A 24,300-nucleotide genomic window follows, 5' to 3' on the forward strand; every position below is an offset into this window, starting at 1 on the left:
GTTCTTCAATTCCGGTCCTGGAGGGCCGAAACACCTCTGTTTTTCATCCTCTCCTTCTAATCAGGGGCTAATTCAGACCTGGGACACCAGGTGAGTGCAATTAACTACCAGGTAGAAATAAAAAACAGAAGTGTTTCGGCCCTCCAGGACCGGAATTGAAGAACCCTGCCATAAGGCAAAAGTGATAACTAAGTGGCTCGGGGAACAAAACATCGACATTTTGGGTCCATGGCCAGGAAACTCCCCAGACCTTAATCCCATTGAGAACTTGTGGTCAATCCTCAAGAGGCGGGTGGACAAACAAAAACCCACAAATTCTGACAAACTCCAAGCATTGATTATGCAAGAATGGGATGCCATCAGTCAGGATGGGGCCCAGAAGTTAATTGACAGCATGCCAGGGCGGATTGCAGAGGTCTTGAAAAAGAAGGGTCAACACTGCAAATATTGACTCTTAATATATTGACGCATAAACTTAATGTAATTGTCAATAACAGCCTTTGACACTTATGGAATGCTTGTAATTATACTTCAGTATACCATAGTAACATCTGACAAAAATATCTAAAAACACTGAAGCAGCAAACTTTGTGAAGACCAATAGTTGTGTCATTCTCAAAACTTTTGACCACGACTGTACATGTGATGTTAAAGCTATTGGCCGATAGCTTGTTGGCCTCGTTGGATCCTTCCCGGGCTTCCGGATTGGTACCACTACTGCCTCCTTCCAACTGCCTGGTAGTTTCCCCTCCTCCCACACTCGGTTGTACAACACCAATACCTTATCCAGTGCCTCATCACTAAAATGGGCCAACATAACATAGCACACCTCATCTTTCCCAGGTGAAGTTAACCCAGCCTTACCTACTGCTCTTTTCACCTCTGCCATGGTAAATGGTGCATTCTGGCTTTCGCTTGATGTTCCTTTGATAACTTTGTTCTAAGATCAGTTGTATTTTGGAGTTTGACAGTAGAATATCCCGCTATGCTTGAAGACTAATCTAGTTAGCTAGCTTCTCCTTTGCTTGCTTCCAACTTCGCCTGTCTGCACCTTGATCACACACAGACCAGACCAATCGAGTATTGCTATATCAATGATTATTTATTTTTTTTATCTATGGCTGATGCTTCGTGTAATCTCTCACGCCAGGAAACATTTGCTGCATTTAATTTGTTCTTAGCCAAAAGTGAAGTGTGAAAAAAGCTTTTTATGTGATTTTATTAACATTACGAGGCTTACTTATAAATATATAATATATATAATATAATAATATAATAATATATATAATATATAAATAATAATATATAAATGCCATTTAGCAGACGCTTTTATCCAAAGCGACTTACAGTCATGCGTGCATACATTTTTTTGTGTACGTGTGGTCCCGGGGATCGAACCCACTACCTTGGCGTTACAAGCGCCGTGCTCTACCAGCTGAGCTACAGAGGACCCTACTTGTCAAAAGGCTTACTTAATTCTAAACAGATTTATACAGAGCGTGCATAGGTTAAAAAATATAAATATATACACTGAACAAAAATATAAACGCAACATGTAAAGTGTTGGTCCCATGTTTCATGAGCTGAAATAAAAGATCCCAGAAATGATCCATATGCACAAAAAGCGTATTTCTCTCAAATTTTGTGCACAAATTTGTTTACATCCCTGTTAGTGAGAATTTCTCATTTGCCAAGATAATCCATCCACCTGACAGGTGTGGCATATCAAGAAGCTGATTAAACAGCATGATCATTACGCAGGTGCACCTTGTGCTGGGGACAATAAAAGGCCACTCTAAAATGTAGATTTGTCACACATCACAATGCCACAGATATTTTTGAGGGAATGTTCATTTCTCTACCATAAACCGCCTCCAACGTCGTTTAAGAGAATTTGGCAGTATGTCCAACCGGCCTCACAACAGCAGACCACGTGTAACCACGCCAGCCCCTCCACATCCGGCTTCTTCACCTGCGGGATCGTCTGAGAACAGCCACCCGGACAGCTGATGAAACTGAGGAGTATTTCTGTCTGTAATAAAGCTCTTTTGTGGGGGAAAACTCATTCTGATTGGTTGGGCCTGGCTCCACAATGTGTGAGCCTGGCTCCCAAGTGGGTGGGCCTATGCCCTCCCAGTCCCACCCATGGCTGCGCCCCTAGATTAGGTCCTAATGAATTTATTTCAATTGACTGATTTCCTTACATGAACTGTAACTCAGTAAAATAGTTGAAATTGTTGCATGTTGAGTTTACATTTTTGTTAAGTATACTTGGAACACAAAGTTCTCTTTGAGAGTCCAGATGTTTTAATTGGGTGAAGATTCAACATGCATAGAGCTTGACCTTATGTACAGTTGAAGTCAGAAGTTTACATACACTTAGGTTGGAGTCATTAAAACTATTTTTAACCACTCCACAAATTTCTTGTTAACAAACTATAGTTTTGGCAAGTTGGTTAGGACATCTACATTGTGCATGACACAAGTAATTTTTCCAACAATTGTTTACAGACAGATTATTTCACTTATAATTCACTGTATCACAATTCCAGTGGGTCAGAAGTTTACATACACTAAGTTGACTGTGCCTTTAAACAGCTTGGAAAATTCCAGAAAATTATGTCATGGCTTTAGAAGCTTCTGATAGGCTAATTGATATCATTTGAGTCAATTGGAGGTGTACCTGTGGATGTATTTCAAGGCCTACCTTCAAACTCAGTGCCTCTTTGCTTGACATCATGGGAAAATCAAAAGAAATAAGCCAAGACCTCAGGAAAAAAATTGTAGACCTCCACAAATCTGGTTCATCCTTGGGAGCAATTTCCAAACGCCTGAAGGTACCACGTTCATCTGTACAAACAATAGTATGCAAGTAAACACCAAGGGACCACGCAGCCGTCATACCGCTCAGGAAGGAGACGCGTTCTGTCTCCTAGAGATGAACATACTTTGGTGCGAAAAGTGCAAATCAATCCCAGAACAACAGCAAAGGACCTTGTGAAGATGCTGGAGGAAACAGGTACGAAAGTATCCATATCCACAGTAAAACGAGTCATATATCGACATAACCTGAAAGGCCGCTCAGCAAGGAAGAAGCCACTGCTTCAAAACGCCATAAAAAAGCCAGACTACGGTTTGCAACTGCACATGGGGACAAAGATAGTACTTTTTGGAGAAATGTCCTCTGGTCTGATGAAACAATAATAGAACTGTTTGGCCATAATGACCATTGTTATGCTTGGAGGAAAAAGGGGGTTGCTTGCAAGCCGAAGAACACCATCCCAACCGTGAAGCACGGGGGTGGCAGCATCATGCTGTGGGGGTGCTTTGCTGCAGGAGGGACTGGTGCACTTCACAAAATATATGGCATCGTGAGGAAGGAAAATTACGTGGATATATTGAAGCAACATCTCAAGACATCAGTCAGGAAGTTAAAGCTTGGTCGCAAATGGGTCTTCCAAATGGACAATGACCCCAAGCATACTTCCAAAGTTGTGGCAAAATGGCTTAAGGACAACAAAGTCAAGGTATTGGAGTGGCCATCCTATAGAACATTTGTGGGCAGAACTGAAAAAGCATGTGCGAGCAAGGAGGCCTACAAACCTGACTCAGTTACACCAGCTCTGTCAGGAGGAATGGGCCAAAATTCACCCAACTTATTGTGGGAAGCTTGTTGTAGGCTACCCGAAACTTTGACCCAAGTTAAACAATTTAAAGGCAATGCTACCAAATACTAATTGAGTGTATGTAAACTTCTGACCCACTGGGAATGTGATGAAAGAAATAAACGCTGAAATAAATCACTCTCTACTATTATTCTGACATTTCACATTCTTAAAATAAAGTGGTGATCCTAACTGACCTAAAACAGGGATTTTTACAAGGATTAAATGTCAGGAATTGTGAAAAACTGAGTTTAAATGTATTTGGCTAAGGTGTATGTGAACTTCCGACTTCAACTGTATATTTAATATGTAATGTATGATTTGTCCCCTGTAGCTCAGTTGGTAGAGCATGGCTCTTGCAACGCCAGGGTTGTGGGTTCATTTTTTTCCACCACTGATTCCAATACAAGAATTCTATAGAAAAATGCTATCAGATTTTTAGGATAGAATCCCAAAGGAGTCCAATTGGATAGTTTCAAAATCTGATAGCATTTTTCTATTGAATTCTTGTATTGGAATCAGTTGTGGAAAAAGTACTCAATTGTCATAAAAGTATTTGGTTTTAAATTTACTTAAGTATTAAAAATAAATGGAATTGCTAAAATGCACTTAAGTATCAAAAGTAAAAGTATAAATCATTTCATATACCGTATATTAAGCAAACCAGATGGCACACATTTTTATTTTTATTGAAGGATAGCCAGGGGCACACTCCAACACTCAGACATAATTTTCAAACGAAGCATTTCTGTTTAGTGAGTGCCAGATCAGAGGCAGTAGGGATGACCAGGGATGTTCTCTTGATAAGTGTGTGAATTGGACCATTTTCCTGTCAAAATGTAATGAGTACTTTTGGGTGTCAGGGAAAATGTATGGAGTAAAAAGTACATTATTTTCTTTAGGAATGTAGTGAATTAAAAGTAAAATTGCCAAAAATATAAATAGTAAAGTACAGATACCCCAAAAAACTACTTAAGTAGTAGTACTTTACACTATTTTTACTTAAGTACTTTACACCACTGATTGGAATCCTATAAGATAAAATCCTATATGACAGAATCCCATAGGAGTCCAATGTGTTTCTTTTTCCATTTTGGCAATCCCCAAATCAAAATGCATCACTCCAAAATGTAGCTGATTGTCTTCAGCAGGTTGACCTCTAACGAGTGATGTCACAATATTTCCAGTTTCCATGTGGTTTTTGAGTTGTGTTAGTTTCAACAGCGCATACAACCTGATTTACCCCTAATCAATATGAGTGATTAATTGCCACTTGTCAAAACAACAGGGGTTTGATAAAAAAATTAAAAAAAGTAATATGATTACTATTGTAGCACATGTATATGAAGGTAGTACATTTTATGTTTTCAATATATCACAAACTGTTTATTGATTATTGATTTGGACACATCAAAACTGTGTTATTGTCAATGGGAAGCACAGACAGCGTAATTTTCAACGTATGTTTTAGGAATATAAATGGAACTTAACATTAATTTCCAATAGTATTCTACTTGATTAGGTAAAAACTGCTAAATGAGTCCAGAAACGTGATGTGATTTATTTATTTTGATGATCTATCAGGAATCATGAAAACAGGTTTCATTTACCTATAATAAAAGGCAGATATATTTAGCAATAACAAATAAGATAAACATTTATCATCTGCTATAACAACAGTGACTAAAAAACTAGACAGAAATGGCTACAACTTAGCTAGCTAGCTAGTCAGCTGACAGGCAAAATATGTCTAACAGTAGTTTCTTAGCTAGCATAAAATGGTGTATGTACAATGACGAAAATATGACTAAACATTGATAACTTCGTCAGGAAACATAAGGAAACAAATACTGTACTCATAGTTCTTGCATTCACGCACAGTGAAGGATAAAGCACTTATAAAACCAGAGATTCTCTGTACAGCCACAGGTGGCTAGCTGAACTTGGGCGTTAATTAACACTGCAAGCCTGTGCTAGCTGTGACTCTTAAAAGGGACAGGCTTTTTTTTTTTTTTACAGGTAAATAAAACAAAAATTAATATAGAACTGTTGTTTCCGATCAACAAAAATGTTGTAATTCATGTTGTTGTATTGTACTGGAATTTATGACTAAAATATATAATTGAATGGGTTCAATTAAGAAACAATAGTTATAGGATTCTGATTGGGGTGACAAAATCCTACAAGACTTATCAAAAACCTAGGATCCAATTGAATTACTTTTGATTCCCAATAGGAAAAAAGTAGTCTACTAGGATTCCAAAAGGATTGTGAAAGAGGTGACCAAATCCTATATAGGATTGTGAAAATCCAATAGAATTCAATTGGAAAAATCACTAATCCTATAGGATATTTGGACTAAGGCAATTTAATACATGAATACATACCTGCTATTGTTAAAACATAATATACATTAACCCTATTTTATTAATAATAGGAGTATATGAAAGAAGATAAGACTTGAACTTGCCTAAATTGTTACAGTAATTTTCCATCACGTTGTGTGCCAGACCAGACAATGACCCTCACACGGGAGCGAATATGCAGCTTCTTACACAGGAAACAAGGCAGAGAACATAACAGATTGACCATATAAGGCGGACAACTGAGCTCCTGTAACAAGAAGCTCATGTTTTATGACAGAAAGACTGCTACACCACCCCAGGTCATAGAGATCGAGGAAACTTCACTTTGTACTAGTTTTGCATCCTAATGTGACGGTTTGTACCCACCGTGAACGCACCTTGGATCCTTAACAGCTTCTATCCCCAAGCCGTTAGACTGCTAAACAGTTAATCAAATGGCTACCCGGACTATTTGCATTGACCCCCTTTTTTACGCTGCTGCTACTTGCTGTTTATTATCTATACAGTCACTTTACCCCTACCTACATGTACATATTACCCCAATAACCTTGACTAACCTGTACCCCCGCACATTGACTCGGTACCGGTACCCCCAGTATAGCCTCGTTATTGTTATTTTATTGTGTTCCTTTAGTTTAGTTTATTTGTATAAAAATGTTTTGCAAATATTTTCTTACTTACTTTTTTTTCTGCATTGTTGGTTAAGGGCTTGTAAGTAAGCATTTCACTATAAGATCTACATCTGTTGTATTTAGAGCATGTGACAAATAACATTTGATTGATTCACGTCCCCTCCTTTAGTCAAAGTCAACTGGAAAATTGTGGTCTTCAGGTAAGCTATGCAGTGAAAATTGGTGCTCGATTACTCCGGACTGAAGGACAATACTGTACCCAATCCACAGAAGAGACAAAACTTTAGTACTATTAGGCAACTTCATCTGAACACAGCAGAGCAGTAGCCTCTAACGGAGGAGTGCCATATCTTCTGTCACACGAACACAGCAGAGCAGTAGCCTCTAACGGAGGAGTGTGATATCTTCTGTCACACGAACACAGCAGAGCAGTAGCCTCTAACGGAGGAGTGCCATATCTTCTGTCACACGAACACAGCAGAGCAGCAGCCTCTAACGGAGGAGTGCCATATCTTCTGTCACACGAACACAGCAGAGCAGTAGCCTCTAACGGAGGAGTGCCATATCTTCTGTCACACGAACACAGCAGAGCAGCAGCCTCTAACGGAGGAGTGCGATATCTTCTGTCACACGAACACAGCAGAGCAGCAGCCTCTAACGGAGGAGTGCCATATCTTCTGTCACACGAACACAGCAGAGCAGTAGCCTCTAACGAGGAGTGCCATATCTTCTGTCACACGAACACAGCAGAGCAGTAGCCTCTAACGGAGGAGTGCGATATCTTTTGGTACACCGTTGGAGAAAGTTGGAAATAAAGAACAACGGACCAGAAATGGGTCAGATGAGTTTGGGTACTTTCTAACAACTGCTCATTGTGTTTTTATCGATAGCAAATGTAATATTTATATTAATTTTATTTATTTATTTCTCCCCTCTTTTCTGTCACACACATACAGACAGACACAGACACGCACACACACACTTTTGTGTGTCTCTCTCTCTAGGGGTGAGATTGTAAGCAACACGACAAATCTCGTCTTCTCCAAGTCAAAACAATAATCTTCTTCTTCTTCTTCTTCTTTTTCTTCTTCTTCTTCCTTCTTCTCCTCTATTGGGTAAATCCATTTGAATTCAATCACTTTTTGACAGCACCCCTTTTGATTTGAACGAAACCTTCCATACATATTTGCCCATTGTAGAAGTGCTCAGAAAGTGACTTTTTTGAGTTCAATGCCAAAACATTAAAGAGATAAAGGTGCTCAAAGTTAACCTGTTTTGTATATTTAAAAAAAGTCACTTTCTGACCACTTCTTCCATGGGCAAACATGTATGGAAAGTCTTGCTTACATCAAAAGGGATGCAGTCAAAAAGTGATTGAATTCAAATGGATTTACCCTATTCATAGGCAGAGCTAGAATTGTTCTGAGGCCATTCAGCACACAGTACGTCACCTGCAGGATGTCCATGTACTTTCTTATGTTTCAACATGCCTACTAAATAGGTGAACCTCTCCCCACATATATCACAACTGTAAGGCTTCTCTCCGGTGTGGGTGCGCTTGTGTACAGCCAGTGCATCGGTTCGGGAAAACCTCTTCCCACACTGATCACAGGCGTGAGGCTTCTCTCCAGTATGAGTTCTCTTGTGTGCAGCCAGGTTTTGTGACCGACTGAAGCTCATCCCACAGACAGAGCATGGGTAAGGTTTCTCCCCGGTGTGTGTTCGTTGGTGTGTCACCAAAGAATGGGACTGAGAAAACCTCCTCCCACATTGATCACAGACGTAAGGCATCTCTCCGGTATGCACACGCTGGTGTGTTGCTAAACCTTGGCGGAATATGAAGCTCCTGCCACAGTCAGGGCAGTGGTACGGTTTCACTCCTCGGTGTATCTTCATGTGAGTTCTGAAGTTGCTTGGATGGTTGAAAGTCTTCCCGCACAGGTCGCAGACAATGGACTTGTCTTTACTGTGCCTTTTCTGGTGTTTCTTCAGATATATTGGATGAGAGAAACAATGTCCACACTCAAGGCAGCGGTAAGGTCTCTCTCCCGGGTTGTGCATCAGCTGGTGAAATTTTAGACTACCTTTCGTGGCAAAACCCGCATCACATTCTGAGCAGCGGAAGGGCCTTTCGTCAGCAGGCTTGTGTTTAAACTCGTGTAATTTCAGTAAGTAGGCTTGAATGAACTGCATTCCGCAGTCGGAACATTGGAATGGTTTCTCTTCAGTATGCATTCTCATATGCAAATTAAAGGATGCCGAAATACAAAACCTCTTCTTGCAGTAGGCACATTGGTAAGGCCTTTCTGTGGCAGGCATGTGTGTTTGCTTGTGTGCTTTTAGAGTGGATTTTTGAGCAAAACTTTTCTCGCACTTGGAGCATTGGAATGGTTTCTCTCCTGTGTGTTTCCTTTGATGGTTTTTGAAGGTTGATAAAAAACTGTAGCTCTTCCCGCAGTCAGAGCAGTGGTAAGACCTTTCTGCGGGAGGCTCGTGTACCGTTTTCTCATGTATTTTTCGATAGTGGTTGTTTGCAAAACCTTTCCCACACTTGGAGCACTGGAATGGTTTATATTCGGTGTGGGTGCTTTGATGGATTTTCAACCTTGATAAAACACTGAAACTCTTTCCGCAGTCAGAGCAGTGGTGAGGTTTCTTCCCAGTGTGCATTTGCTGGTGCATCTTAAGAGTCAATTTTTGACTGAACGTCTCCCCACGCTGTGAGCAGCGGTAAGGTTTCTCTCTTGTATGGATTCTTTGGTGCATTTTGAGTGTCGCTGGACCACCGAAAGTCTTCCCACGGTCAGAGCAGCAGTGGTGTGGTTTCTTCCCTGTATGTCTCTGCGATTGTTTGCTTAGGTGTTTTGATGTGGGAAGACTCCAGTCTGGGTCGTCAGCATGATGATGTTGTTGTTGAGGCTCCCCAGAAGATCCACGGTTGCCACGTCTCTCTCCTATGTGAAAGAAACAATCAAACAAACAGTGAATACAGTTTGTCCTACAGAAGTATTTATTTTATTTACTTTTTATTTAACCAGGTAAGCCAGTTGAGAACAAGTTCTCATTTACAACTACGACCTGGCCAAGACAAAGCAAAGCAGTGCGATAAAAACAACAACACAGAGTTACATATGGGATAAACAAAACGTACAGTCAAAAACACAATAGAAAATCTATATACAGTGTGTGCAAATGTAGTAAGTTATGGAGGTAAGGTAATAAATAGGCCATAGTGCAAAATAGTTACAATTTAGTATTAACACTGGAGTGATAGATGTGCAGAAGATGATGTGCAAATAGAGATTCTGGGGTGCAAATGAGCAAAATAAATAACAATATGGGGATAAGGTAGTTGGGTGGGCTAATTACAGATGGGCTGTGTACAGGTGCAAGCGATCGGTAAGCTGCTCTGACAACTGATGCTTAAAGTTAGTGAGGGAGATAAGAGTCTCCAGTTGCAGAGATTTTTGCAGTTCGTTCTAGTCATTGGCAGCAGAGAACTGGAAGGAATGGCGGCCAAATGAGGTGTTGGCTTTGGGGATGACCAGTGAGATATACCTGCTGGAGCGCATACTACGGGTGGGTGTTGCTATGGTGACCAACGAGCTAAGATAAGGCGGGGATTTGCCTAGCAGTGATTTATAGATGACCTGGAGCCAGTGGGTTTGGCGATTAATATGTAGTGAGGGCCAGCCAATGAGAGCATACAGGTCACAATGGTGGGTAGTATATGGGGCTTTGGTGACAAAACGGATGGCACTGTGATAGACTACATCCAATTTGCTGAGTAGAGTGTTGGAAGCTATTTTGTAAATGACATTGCCGAAGTCAAGGATCGGTAGGATAGTCAGTTTTACCACGGCATGTTTAGAAGCATGAGTGAAGGAGGCTTTGTTGCGAAATAGGAAGCCGATTCTAGATTTAACTTTGGATTGGAGATGCTTAATGTGAGTCTGGAAGGAGAGTTTACGGTCTAACCAGACACCTAGGTATTTGTAGTTGTCCAAATATTCTAAGTCAGACCCGCCGAGAGTAGTGATTCTAGTTGGGCGGGCGGGTGCAAGCAGCATTCGATTGAAGAGCATGCATTTAGTTTTACTAGCATTTAAGAGCAGTTGGAGGCTACGGAAGGAGTGTTGTATGGCATTGAAGCTCGTTTGGAGGTTTGTTAACATAGTGTCCAATGAAGGGCCAGATGTATACAAAATGGTGTCGTCTGCGTAGAGGTGGATCTGAGAGTCACCAGCAGCAAGAGCGACATCATTGATATACACAGAGAATAGATTTGGTCCGAGAATTGAACCCTGTGGCACCCCCATAGAGACTGCCAGAGGTCCAGACAACAGGCCCTCCGATTTGACACATTGAACTCTATCTGAGAAGTAGTTGGTGAACCAGGCGAGGCAGTCATTTGAGAAACCAAGGCTATTTAGTCTGCCAATAAGAATGCGGTGATTGACAGAGTCGAAAGCCTTGGCCAGGTCGATGAAGACGGCTGCACAGTACTGTCTTTTATCGATTGCGGTTATAATATCGTTTAGACCTTGAGCGTGGCTGAGGTGCACCCATGACCAGCTTGGAAACCAGATTGCATAGCGGAGAAGGTACGGTGGGATTCAAAATGGTCGGTGATCTGTTTGTTAACTTGGCTTTCAAATCCTTTGGAAAGGCAGGGCAGGATGGATATAGGTCTGTAACAGTTTATATCACATTGAGGTATTACAGTGCCTTCATAAAGTATTCACAGCCCTTGACTTTTTCCACATTTTGTTACGTTACAACTTTATTATAAAAAAATATATATAATAATTCCTCAGCAATTTACACACAATACCTCATAATGACAAAGCGAAAACAGGTTAAAAAAAAGAATTTAAAAAATAACTTATTTAACTAAGTATTCAGACCCTTTGCTATGAGACTCGAAATTGAGCTCAGGTGCATCCTGTTTCCATTGATCATCCTTGAGATGTTTCTACAACTTGATTGGAGTCCACCTGTGGTAAATTCAATTGATTGGACATGATTTGGAAAGGCACACACCTGTCTATATAAGGTCCCACAGTTGACAGTGCATGTCAGAGCAAAAACTAAATCTGCATAGAAGAATGGGAGAATCTCCCCAAATACAGCTGTGACAAGCTGGTAGCGTCATACCCAAGAAGATTTGAGGATGTAATCGCTGGCAAAGGTGTTTCAACAAAGTACTAAGTAAAGAGTGTTATTTCATTTTTTTTAAATATATATATATAGATATATATATATAAGCAAACATTTCTAATAACCTGTTTTTGCTGAGGGAAAACAACTATTTAATCAATTTCAGAATAAGGCTGTAACCTAACAAAATGTGGAAAAAGTAAAGGGGTCTGAAAACCTTCAGAAAGTATTCACACCCCTTATCTTTTTCCAAAAATGTTTGTGTTACAGCCTGAATTTACACACAATACCCCATAATGTCAAAGAGGAATTTTTTTTTTTTTGAGATTTTTACAAATGAATTAAAAATGAAAAAATGAAATGTATTCAACCCATTTGTTATGGCAAGCCTAAATAAGTTCAGGAGTAGAAAAGGGTAAAATACAAAAAAGCAGACATTGAATTACCCTTTGAGCAAGGTGAAGTTATTAATTACACTTTGGATGGTGTATCAATACACCCAGTCACTACAAATATACAGGCGTCCTTCCTAACGCGGTTGCCGGAGAGGAAGGAAACCTCTCAGAGATTTCACCATGAGGCCAATGGGGACTTTAAAACGAAGACTTTAATGGCTGTGATAGGAAAAAACTGAGGAGTACATTGTAGTTACTCCATAATACTAACCTAAATGACAGAGTGAAAAGAAGGAAGCCTTTACAAGGCTCTGCATCTGTCATAGTGCTCCTAGACCTTACTGCCGCTTTTGACACCATCGATCACCAAATTCTTTTGGAGAGATTGGAAACCCTAATTGGTCTACATGGACAAGTTCTTGCTTGGTTGTCGGAAAGATATCATTTTGTCTCTGTGGATTGTTTGTCCTCTGACAAATTAATTGTACGTTTCGGTGTTCCTCAAGGTTCCATTTTAGGACCACTATATATATTCTACTTCTTGCGGAAAACACAATGTCAATTTTCACTGCTATGCGGACGACACATAGCTGTACATTTCAATGAAACACGTTGAAGCCCCCAAAATTGCCAACCCTGGAAGCGGATGACAGCAAATGTTTAACTTTTAAACACGGACAAAACGGAGATGCTAGTTCTAGGTCCCAAGAAACAAAGAGATCTGCTGTTTGATCTGACAATTAATCTTGATGGTTGTACAGTCGTTTTAAATAAAGCTATGAAGGACCTCAACGTTACTCTGGACCCTGATCTTTCTTTTGACGAACATATAAAAAGGGCAGCTTTTTTTTCATCTTCATAACATTGCAAAAAATCTGAAACTTTTTTTCAAAAGATTATTCAGAAAAGCTAATCCATGCTTTTGTGTCAGACTACAGCAATGCTCTACTCTCCTGCTACCCAGATAAAGCACTAAATACACTTCAGTTAGTGCTAACCACAGCTGCTAGAATGTTGACTAGAACCCAAAAAATAACTAGCCTCTCTACACTGGCTTCCTGTTAAGGCTAGGGCTGATTCCAAGGTTTTCTATTACATTTTGTATTTATTAGTGATCCACGTTGGCTACTCTTCCTGGTGTCCAAACACATTAATGCACTTACATCACACATAAGAACAAAAGATAAAACAAAGCTGTCATCAAAGCAAAGTGTGGCTATTTGAAGAATCTCAAATATAAAATAGATTTGTTTTATAATAGATTTGTTTAACCCTTTTTGGTTACTACATGATTCCATATGTGTTATTTCATAGTTTTGATGTCTTCACTATTATTCTACAATGTAGAAAATAGTTTTAAAAAATAAAGAAAAACCCTTGAATGAGTAGGTGCTCTAAAACTTTTGACCGGTAGTGTACATCACACATATCTACAATAAAGAAATGTATAAAACCACCATACTACAATATTACAATGTACGTGTGTGCTAGCGTGTTTGTGCGTATGCGTGTCTGTTCCTGTGTGTGTGTGTGTGTGTGTATATATCTCTTCACAGTCCCCGCTGTTCCAGAAGCTGTATTTTCATCAGTTTTTTTAATCTGATTCTACTGCTTGCATCAGTTACCTGATGTGGAATAGAGTTCCATGTAGTCATGGCTCTATGTAGTACTGTGCGCCTCCCATAGTCTTTTCTGGACTTTGGGATTGTGAAAAGACCTCTGGTGGCATGTCTTGTGGGGTATGCATGGGTGTCCGAGCTGTGTGCTACTAGTTTAAAACAGACACCTCGGTGCCTTCAGCATGTCAACACTTCTTACAGAAAGGGAGGGCAGAGTCACGGTAGAGATATAAAAAGTGGGAGACAATGGAGCAAAAGTGAGGGAGGAGAGACAGAGAGATGGGGCAGAGACAAAGAGAGAGAGGAAATGGAGTGATGCGAGAGAGGGAGGAGAGAGAGAGATGGGGCAGAGACAAAGAGAGAGAGGAAATGGAGTGATGCGAGAGAGGGAGGATAGATAGAGAGATGGGGCAGAGACAAAGAGAGAGAGGAAATGGAGTGATGCGAGAGAGGGAGGATAGATAGAGAGATGGGGCAGAGACAAAGAGAGAGAGGAAATGGAGTGATGCGAGAGAGGGAGGAGAGAGAGAGATGGGGCAGAGACAAAGAGAGAGAGGAAATGGAGTGATGCGAGAGAGGGAGGATAGATAGATAGATGGGGCAGAGGCAATGAGAGAGAGGAAATGGAGTGATGCGAGAGAGGGAGGATAGATAGAGAGATGGGGCAGAGACAAAGAGAGAGAGGAAATGGAGTGATGCGAGAGAGGGAGGAGAGAGAGAGATGGGGCAGAGACAAAGAGAGAGAGGAAATGGAGTGATGCGAGAGAGGGAGGATAGATAGAGAGATGGGGCAGAGACAAAGAGAGAGAGGAAATGGAGTGATGCGAGAGAGGGAGGATAGATAGAGAGATGGGGCAGAGACAAAGAGAGAGAGGAAATGGAGTGATGCGAGAGAGGGAGGATAGATAGAGAGATGGGGCAGAGGCAAAGAGAGAGAGGAAATGGAGTGATGCGAGAGAGGGAGGATAGATAGAGAGATGGGGCAGAGGCAAAGAGAGAGAGGAAATGGAGTGATGCGAGAGAGGGAGGATAGATAGAGAGATGGGGCAGAGACAAAGAGAGAGAGGAAATGGAGTGATGCGAGAGAGGGAGGAGAGAGAGAGATGGGGCAGAGACAAAGAGAGAGAGGAAATGGAGTGATGCGAGAGAGGGAGGATAGATAGAGAGATGGGGCAGAGACAAAGAGAGAGGAAATGGAGTGATGCGAGAGAGGGAGGATAGATAGAGAGATGGGGCAGAGACAAAGAGAGAGAGGAAATGGAGTGATGCGAGAGAGGGAGGATAGATAGAGAGATGGGGCAGAGGCAAAGAGAGAGAGGAAATGGAGTGATGCGAGAGAGGGACGATAGATAGAGAGATGGGGCAGAGACAAAGAGAGAGAGGAAATGGAGTGATGCGAGAGAGGGAGGATAGATAGAGAGATGGGGCAGAGACAAAGAGAGAGAGGAAATGGAGTGATGCGAGAGAGGGAGGAGAGAGAGAGAGATGGGGCAGAGACAAAGAGAGAGAGGAAATGGAGTGATGCGAGAGAGGGAGGATAGATAGAGAGATGGGGCAGAGGCAACGAGAGAGAGGAAATGGAGTGATGTGAGAGAGGGCATGGGGACTGATTACATGTCGCTGTCCTCTATGTTCCACGATTCTACAACGAAGGCGTTAAATGTGAAACCAAATTTTAAGTAAGCATTTCACAGTAGTCTTCACCTGTTGTATTCGGCGCATGTGAAAAATACATTTGATTGGAGATTTGACATGTCGCTGTCCTCTATTTAACGATTCTACAATGTTACACACAAAGGTGTTGATATCAGAGGCCCCTCGACTGCACTGTAATGTTAGACAACAATTAAACTTTGCAATTTTACGAAACAAAACGTATCCTGCTGCACTTACTTTGATGAATCACATCTCCTTCCTCCTCCACGTCTCCTCCTCCAGCAGTTCCTCTCAACCCCGGTGTTTTCCTGCAGTCGACCAGCCGCACAGACACCCTCTTCAGACCCAGCAGTAAGGCATTACCAGGAGGGGACAGACAGGGGAAACAAATAACTCTCTTCTCCCTCTGCTCTGGTTTGTGACTCTCTGGAGCTGGCTCCGCCTCCTGCCCTTTGCTAGGCAACCAATCCCTGTCATCCTCATCCCATTCTTCATCGCAGTCTGCATCATCATTGGATTGGCTGGGACTCATGGTCTCCGCCTCCAGCCTTTTGCAAGGTAACCAATCCATGTCCTTCTGGTTCCCTTCTTCATCACAGTCTACAGCATCATCATCATCAATGGATTGGCTGGGACTCAAAGGTGCACATCTACCATCCTCCTGTATCTTTCTGATGTCCTCTTTCAGTTGGTTTAACCAAGACATTCCCTGCTCCTCCGATTCCATTGAATCTGCATGTTCCCAAAGTTCCTCCAGGATGTTACGGCGCAATGAGTGATGGTGATTCTTTCCTTGAACATTGGAGCCATCCTTGCCACCTATTGCAATGCGTTCACACAGGCAGCGTAAATTGTACTTGGTTAAAGTGTATAAACTCTGTTCGATTTCATCCATCAACGTTTCCCTCTCTCCACTCATATTGACCTGCTCACGTGGCAACAACAGCAATGCAGTCAATGACCTGCAATGAAAATTAAAGATTAGAACACATTAACGATTGCATCTGTCATTTCACTCTAAGATTTTGTTTCTTTTTAGTGTTAAATTGGTTTAGGAATATTCAGGCATGTTTAAAATTAAATATTAATGTTGGTATATTCATAAAATGTCATGAAAAGGCTATATATGTCAAGATGACATGTAATAATAATAATATGCCATTTAGCAGACGCTTTTATCCAAAGCGACTTACAGTCATGTGTGCATACATTTTTACGTATGTAAATCTATTGTGTTTTGCCTTAGTTTCACTAATACCTAGGAACTAAGATGACATCATATAGGGAGATCTGTGGAAGGGAGCCATTTCAATGTTGGCGGGCATGGGGTCCCTACTTGCAGATCTTCACAGAGGAACACAGGCAGTGGGAGAGCAGGGTTTGGGATACATGTTCCCTGGTTTCAGATACACCAGGGGAGGTGGCTGTCTGATAGAGCTTCGGTCTTCTCTGCTGAGGTGTGGGCACTAGTGTGGCATTGGGGTGGGTGGAAGAAGTGGGGCCTAAAAGGGTTACTTTGTGTTCAGACTGCAGCTGCCCTGGTCGCGCTGAGAGAAGGGAAGTCTAGAGCACAACCAGACTAGTTAATCGAGCTGTTGATGGAGCTACATAGGGTGGAAGGCTTCTCTGTGAAAAATGGCACATCCTCCTCTCTTTATAGGGTGGAAGGCTTCTCTGTGAAATGGCACATCCTCCTCTCTGCTACCACAGATATTTGAAAGATCCATTGGATTTACTCATATTTTCATAATGGACAATATGCAACGTGTAGCTACAGCTTTCAATACCAGTGTTGTCCTGAAAACAGCTGCTGGTATCGACCCAGCTCTCTCTTCTGTGGCAAAAGCAGTCTGGACTGGTTGAAGCCGAGCAGTCTGCCGTGAATCATCATAATCCATACACAGGTAAGAGTCTACAGTTAAAATGCCAAGATAGTTACATGTACATACGTTATTGTCTCAACTTGTTGAAAGTTGTTTTCATTGCTAGCTATTGATAGTTGCATGTTCAACTAGCTAGCTACCGAAAATACCCACTGTGGTGCGAATGCTAATCGATTAGCAAGCTAATCAAACCCCATTTTAAGTGATTAGGGACACATGCTAAGTTGGCTAGCTAGCAAACCACAATGAAATGATAGCTAAATAGCTAGCTAGCTATTGGATTATAGATTTCAAGGTCGGTTTTTTTGCATGTTCAACTAGCTGGCTAGCTAGATGAATACCACTTACATCTAGCCAGCTGGTAATTATGAAGCTAAATGTTTGCTAAATCTAGCTAGTAATCTTGTGTCTGCGCTGCCATTCTTGGACTGGAAGCAGGTTAAGTGTGTACAGGGCGTTTTAGTACAGCTGTAGCGGTCAACAGGAAATAACAATCTATAAAGAAATGATTTAATTATTGTTTGAACCCATTTTTCTGGAATTTGTCTTTCAGCATAAACCTGCACTCCGCCATCAGTACAAGGAGATGATCGAGGGTGAACAAGCAACACTTCAGGTATTTTGTCTTTGTACTTTGAGCTTATTGCTTGGACTTGGGGGTCAATGAATGTTATTTCTGGTATGCAAGGTTTTACTGTCTTGTCTATTTTAGTCTGCTTTCCTCTTTTTACAGCTTTAATTGTCTGGAGCCTGGTGTTGTTGTGGCCAAGCAGCTTTCACTCAGATGGAACCAGGTTTTAGCTGCTGTGCGATGTTGACGTCCTTCCTCCCAGAGATGTGAAAGCATCCCCCGGACTGGACACAACCCGGCAAACATATATTTTTGAGAAGATCAGGACAGTTAGGACTCCTAAAAAGCATTATTCTGATAAAGAGCTACAAATTGCCATATTAGACAAGGATAAGGTAATTTGGTCAAACTTGTGAGGCTCACCATGCTCAATAGTTGTTCATTCAACATAATCTCTGCTACTTCACTCAATCCCGTTTTAAACGTCTCCCATCCTAACTGTTTTACATTCCCTGACACCAACCAGAAATGTTTCCTTGGCCAAATATTCCCAGATTTTCATAAAATCAGCCACACCTGGTCTCGTTTCTGCTTCACCAAATTTTGCGCAAGGCTAAATAAATGGCTACACTTCAATTGCTCGTTCAGTGCTGCAGGCCAGCGCAAACTGGAGCACGTTCCGCAACTTCTCACTATGGTGCTCGTTTAGTAAAGTTAGATAACAGTGCGCGCCACTAGGCAGAATGTGCTTTGATTGAAACAAAATACAGGAAGGCTATATAGTTTAACACCATCTGTTCTAATTTGCTCACAAAACCGTAATTCAAGAAGATCTAAATGCATATGCAAATGCTGCCAAATGGTTTTATTCATATAACTACACTGTCCCGCAAAATCATACAGTTGTCGTGGTGTGACATTGTAGCTGTTCAATGTGAAAGGTTCTTTATTATACAACAATAGACAATGTAATACTGTTAATGGTTTGCCTAATGGGGGAACTTGACGAGATAATGTTAAGAGAATCCATTTTGGCAATTTGGTGTAAATTTTCCTTTTCTAAATATATGTTCCCCAAGGATTAATGTAGAGCAAATGTGAATATCACAGCAAAATGTTTGAATGCCTTTCTCCTAAATGGAATTTAGTTTATCAAATTTCAAAGCTTTTTAATCCAATGTAATAAAAAAAACTTTTCGGAAAATAAGACCAAAAAAAGATGGAGATTCTCCATGTCTGCACCTCACAAACCGGGAATTAAAAGTGGAACTGACAGCGTTTTAGCAACATGAAATTATATTCATATATACCCCCAGGAAGAATACGACACCTTATTATTATTATTATATATATATTTTACATTTTCTGACAAGCGAGCTCTTAGATATGGTCATTTTCATAAACTGTTTAGGAATGACGTAGAGTAAGGCATTTGTGAAAATTCTATAGCAATATATTCAGCTGGTGTTGCGCGTCGGTAAATTCATCAGTTATTCTGCGCTCTGGCACACTCGGAAATCGGAGCAGATTTTTTTTTTTGATGTATTATTTTTTGGGGTGTATTTTACACCCCTTTTTCGATCTTGTCTCATCGCTGCAACTCGGAGTAGATAGCCAGAGTGACTTTACGAACGCAAAGAGATATGCTAACTGGATAACAGTCGTTCAGCATCGCTAGCTAGCAAAGCGATTCACATTTCTTGCTAGCTAACCAAATGACACCTGCATCTAGTTGTAGCTACCGAAAAACGACGAGGGGGAAAAAGTCGGTCACTCACCCACTCCTCCAATGACATGACATCCTCCCAGCAGCTAGCTAATGTTAGGCTCTGTGTTTTTAGCTTGTTGAATAAATAGCTAGCTACATTTACTTCACTTAGCAGACGCTCTTATCCAGAGCGACTTACAAATTGTTGCATTCACCTTATAGCCAGTGGGAAAACAGTGCAAAAATAATAATAATAATAATTGAAACAGTGCATTCCCAATGGGTGGAGGAAGCAAGCAATGTACCAGGCCAGCTGTGACTTACAACCTGATAGCAATATTTTTTGGACTACCAAGACATTTATTGGTGAATAATATTAATCATGCATTGAACTGCACCCATCTGTTCTGTCAACAATGCCTTACTGTACGTAATGGAATGTTGAGTCAAATCAAACCTATTCATAAAACCTCAAAGTTGGTTTTGTAGCATAAACTGGGAATTTGATATTTTGGACTGATATGATTGTCTGTTTGTTTCATATCTGCAAAGTAAAGCGCTGTCAGTTCCACATTAAGGTTAAGCAAGTTCTTATCAAACCAAAGCCCTAAACATTAGCTAATCGTTGATAGGGTTGGTGGTGTAAAAAAACCCCCACCAAACTGGCCCCAGTAGAAGTGCCCGTAACCTTTGCTACCTACCAGCTACAGTAGAAAGGCTAACAGGCTAGCACGTCTCTGTCCAACCTGACCACGTGGGAAAGAAGTATACCTCGTGAATTTCTCTTGATGATCCTTCGATAAAGTTGTTCTAAGATCAGTTTTACGCTGTATTTTGGAGATTGAAAGTAGAATATCCCACTATGATGGAAGACTAATCTAGTTAGCTTGCTAGCTCCTGGTTCTTTGCTTGGTTCCGACTTCTGCTAAGCCCGTCATCACACACAGACCAGACCAATCGAGTATCGATATATCAATGGTCAACTCCATGGCTCGAGCCGTTATGTCTGATGATGCTTCTTGAATCTCACTTCAGGAGAAATTTGCTGCATTTAGAATGTTCTCATGGCAAATGTAAAGTGTGAAAAAATGTTCTTTGAAGTTCAGAGGAGCTTTTTCTGTGATTTTATTAACATTACGAGGCTTAGTTGTCTTAAGCTTACTTACTACCTACTTCTTACCATGAAAAAAGGCGTGCATAGGTAAAACATTAAATCAAAACACAAACATATATTACTACAATCTACCTTGTAGCATACATCAATTGATACAGAAAAAGTATACATTGTAGTAATAAAATTGAATATAAATACATAAAATATATGTATATGCACCAACCCTCTTAAACTTGTCCTGTTAACCAGTGCATTCAATCTTTATTTGGGGATCTGGAACCTCTTCACTAGATTTTTTTCTACTTAACCTTTATTTAGGGATCTGGAACCTCTTCACTAGATGTTTTTCTATTTAACCTTTATTTGGGATCTGGACCTCTCGGTCTGGACTGGCCGTGTTATTTTGGTGCGGTCCGGACCGGCCTTGATTTGGCCCAAACATAGACGTATGTCAATGTTTCACAAGTTTGGACAGCACAGTCCAGTAGAGAGCAGCACAGTACAGTACAGGAAAGTAATAGTATAGTTCAGTACAGTAGAGGAAAGTATAGTATAGTTCAGTACATTACAGTAGAGGAAAGTAATAGTATAGTTCAGTACATTACAGTAGAGGAAAGTAATAGTATAGTTCAGTATAGTTCAGTACAGTAGAGGAAAGTAAAGTATAGTTCAGTACATTACAGTAGAGGAAAGTAATAGTATAGTTCAGTACAGTAGAGGAAAGTAATAGTATAGTTCAGTACAGTAGAGGAAAGTAATAGTATAGTTCAGTACATTACAGTAGAGGAAAGTAATAGTATAGTTCAGTACAGTAGAGGAAAGTAATAGTATAGTTCAGTACAGTAGAGGAAAGTGTAGTATAGTTCAGTACATTACAGTAGAGGAAAGTAATAGTATAGTTCAGTACAGTAGAGGAAAGTAAAGTATAGTTCAGTACATTACATTTCAGTAGAGGAAAGTAATAGTATAGTTCAGTACAGTAGAGGAAAGTAATAGTATAGTTCAGTACATTACATTACAGTAGAGGAAAGTAATAGTATAGTTCAGTACATTACAGTAGAGGAAAGTAATAGTATAGTTCAGTACAGTAGAGGAAAGTAAAGTATAGTTCAGTACATTACATTTCAGTAGAGGAAAGTAATAGTATAGTTCAGTACATTACAGTAGAGGAAAGTATAGTATAGTTCAGTACAGTAGAGGAAAGTAAAGTATAGTTCAGTACATTACAGTAGAGGAAAGTAAAGTATAGTTCAGTACATTAAACATGTATATCTTGCTACGACTGTGACTTGTTGTTTATCTACATTAGTCACTCTGGGTAAGAGCTCCTGCTGAATGACCATAATGTAAAAGTAAAAACAAACACGTTCAAAGCATGCTGGGTATTATTCCCCAAACAACTAAAACATGTGGTAGATCTGGACCAGACCAAATCTGAACGAATCATAAACGTCTAGGCTATGTTTCACAAGTTTGAACGGCACAGTTTAGTACGGTACAGTACAGTAGTAGCTTACAGTATAATTCAGTAGAGTACAGTTTAGTTCATTAGAGTAAAGTAGGTTACAATACAGTACATTATACTGGACTATACTCTACTGTGCTGTGCTGTACTTAACTATACTATACTTTCCTCTACCGTAATGTAATGTACTGAACTATAATATACTTTCCTCTACTGTACTGAACTTTACTTTAATTTCCTCTACTGTAATGTACTGAACTATACTTTACTTTCCTCTACTGTAATGATACTTTCCTCTACTGTACTGAACTATACTTTCCTCTACCGTAATGTAATGTACTGAACTATACTTTACTTTCCTATACTGTACTGAACTGTACTGAACTATACTATACTAATGTAGATAAACAACATATCACAGTCGTAGCAAGATAAAAAATATTTATGTAAGAGTTACTGAGAATGTTATTGTATACTGAAGAAAAATATAAAACGCAACAAGCAACAATTTCAATGATTTTACTGAGTTACAGTTCAAATAAGGAAATCAGTCAATTTAAATATATTCAGCCCTAATCTATGGATTTCACATGACTAGGCAGAGGCGCAGCCATAGGTGGAAGCCAGGCCCACCCACTGGGGAGCCAGGCCCAGCCAATCAGAATTCGTTTTTTTATTTTTATTACAGACAGAAATACTCCTCAGTTTCATCAGCTGTCCGCGTGGCTGGTCTCAGACAATCCCGCAGGTGAAGAAGCCGGATGTGGAGGTCCTGGGCTGGCATGGTTACACGTGGTCTATGGTTGTGAGGCCGGTTTGACACACTGCCAAATTCTCTAAAACGATGTTGGAGGTGGCTTATGGTAGTGAAATGAACATTCAATTCTCTGGCAACAGCTCTGGTGGACATTCCCGCAGTCAGCATGCCAATTGCATGCACTCTCAAAACATGAGCCATCTGTGGCATTGTGTTGCATGTGAAAACTGCACATTGTAGAGTGGCCTTTTATTGTCCCCAGCACAAGGTGCACGTGTTTAATGATCAGGCTGTTTAAAACCTCTACTGGATCAGTTTCCTGAAATCGGGACAGTTGTTGCTCAATATGCGATATTTGACTAGAATGGCGTCCGGGACACAGACATGTCTTATATGGTCAGAAAGCTTAAATGATGGTTAATCTATAACTGCAGTGCCCAATTTACAGTAGCTATTACAGCGAAAAAATACCATGCTATTGTTTGATGATAGTGCACAACAACAAAACACTTTTATCACGGCAACTGGTTTGATACGTTCACCTCTGAAGGTAAATAATGTACTTACATTCAGTAATCTTGCGCTGATGTGTCATGCTGAGGGTCCCAGAGATAAAATGTAGCGTTGTTTTGTTTGATAAAATCCATTTTTATATCCTAACACGAACCATGTTGTATACAGCGTTTCGCATGAATTCTGACTTTTTCAACTTGCAACAAAACAATTTATGAAATCTAATCTGCTAAACCTTGTCTAACCCGGTCAAATTCGGTTTCTGTGCAATCCTCAGACACTCTAGAAGGCAACCAAAATTGTCTCATCATTCTACATTACGTATTAGCTACACAACACGTCAATTAGCCCATGTAGGTCAGCCATCATTACGCACCAATGAGACGGGCGGTGTTCACTTGATTGACAGTGTCTTGGTCCAATGACCACCTACCATTTGAAACATAGCTAGCTAGATAGCCAATGAGCTGGGCTTTCCATGAGTATGTGATCGCCCTTTGTATGACAAACGGCTGTTATGCTGGAGCTCTGTATAACACGCTTCGTTCTCAATTGAAAATCGACAGGACACAGAGACGTTAACGTTACACAGCGGTTCGCTTTCTTCTACAAACTTTTTCTAAAAACTGAAAAAGTACAACATGGCTACTAAGAGTGGATAAGCTAAATCGATGTCTAAGTATACACATTTGGATGAAATTATTGATCGGGAGAGTGACACAGAAAGAATAGATGAGGTGTTTTGATTCCAGTGTGCAAGAAAGGTTTTTGGAAGGAAATATACTTTTAGATCAGT

The 24,300-nt window shown here is 40.5% G+C and overlaps 1 protein-coding gene across 4 annotated transcripts; it reads right to left on the bottom strand.

The window, feature by feature from the left end:
• Positions 1 to 7,986: 7,986 nt before the first annotated feature.
• LOC121560207 (zinc finger protein 2 homolog) lies at positions 7,987 to 23,812 on the bottom strand. Of its 4 annotated transcripts, none has more exons than XM_045218400.1 (3): positions 23,559 to 23,812; positions 15,731 to 16,455; positions 7,987 to 9,617 (listed from the first exon to the last, which is right to left on the bottom strand). In XM_045218400.1, coding segments are annotated over exons 1-3 (2,286 nt in total). In that variant the 5' UTR covers positions 23,561 to 23,812; the 3' UTR covers positions 7,987 to 8,058. The 4 variants fall into 4 exon arrangements, with proteins under 4 accessions (XP_045074335.1, XP_045074336.1, XP_045074337.1 ...); XM_045218401.1 differs by lacking the exon at positions 23,559 to 23,812 and adding an exon at positions 20,427 to 20,585; XM_045218402.1 differs by lacking the exon at positions 23,559 to 23,812 and adding an exon at positions 20,357 to 20,585.
• Between the last annotated feature and the right edge of the window lie 488 nt (positions 23,813 to 24,300).

This window comes from Coregonus clupeaformis, unplaced genomic scaffold (genome assembly GCF_020615455.1).
Source record: "Coregonus clupeaformis isolate EN_2021a unplaced genomic scaffold, ASM2061545v1 scaf1546, whole genome shotgun sequence".
NCBI lineage: Eukaryota > Metazoa > Chordata > Actinopteri > Salmoniformes > Salmonidae > Coregonus > Coregonus clupeaformis.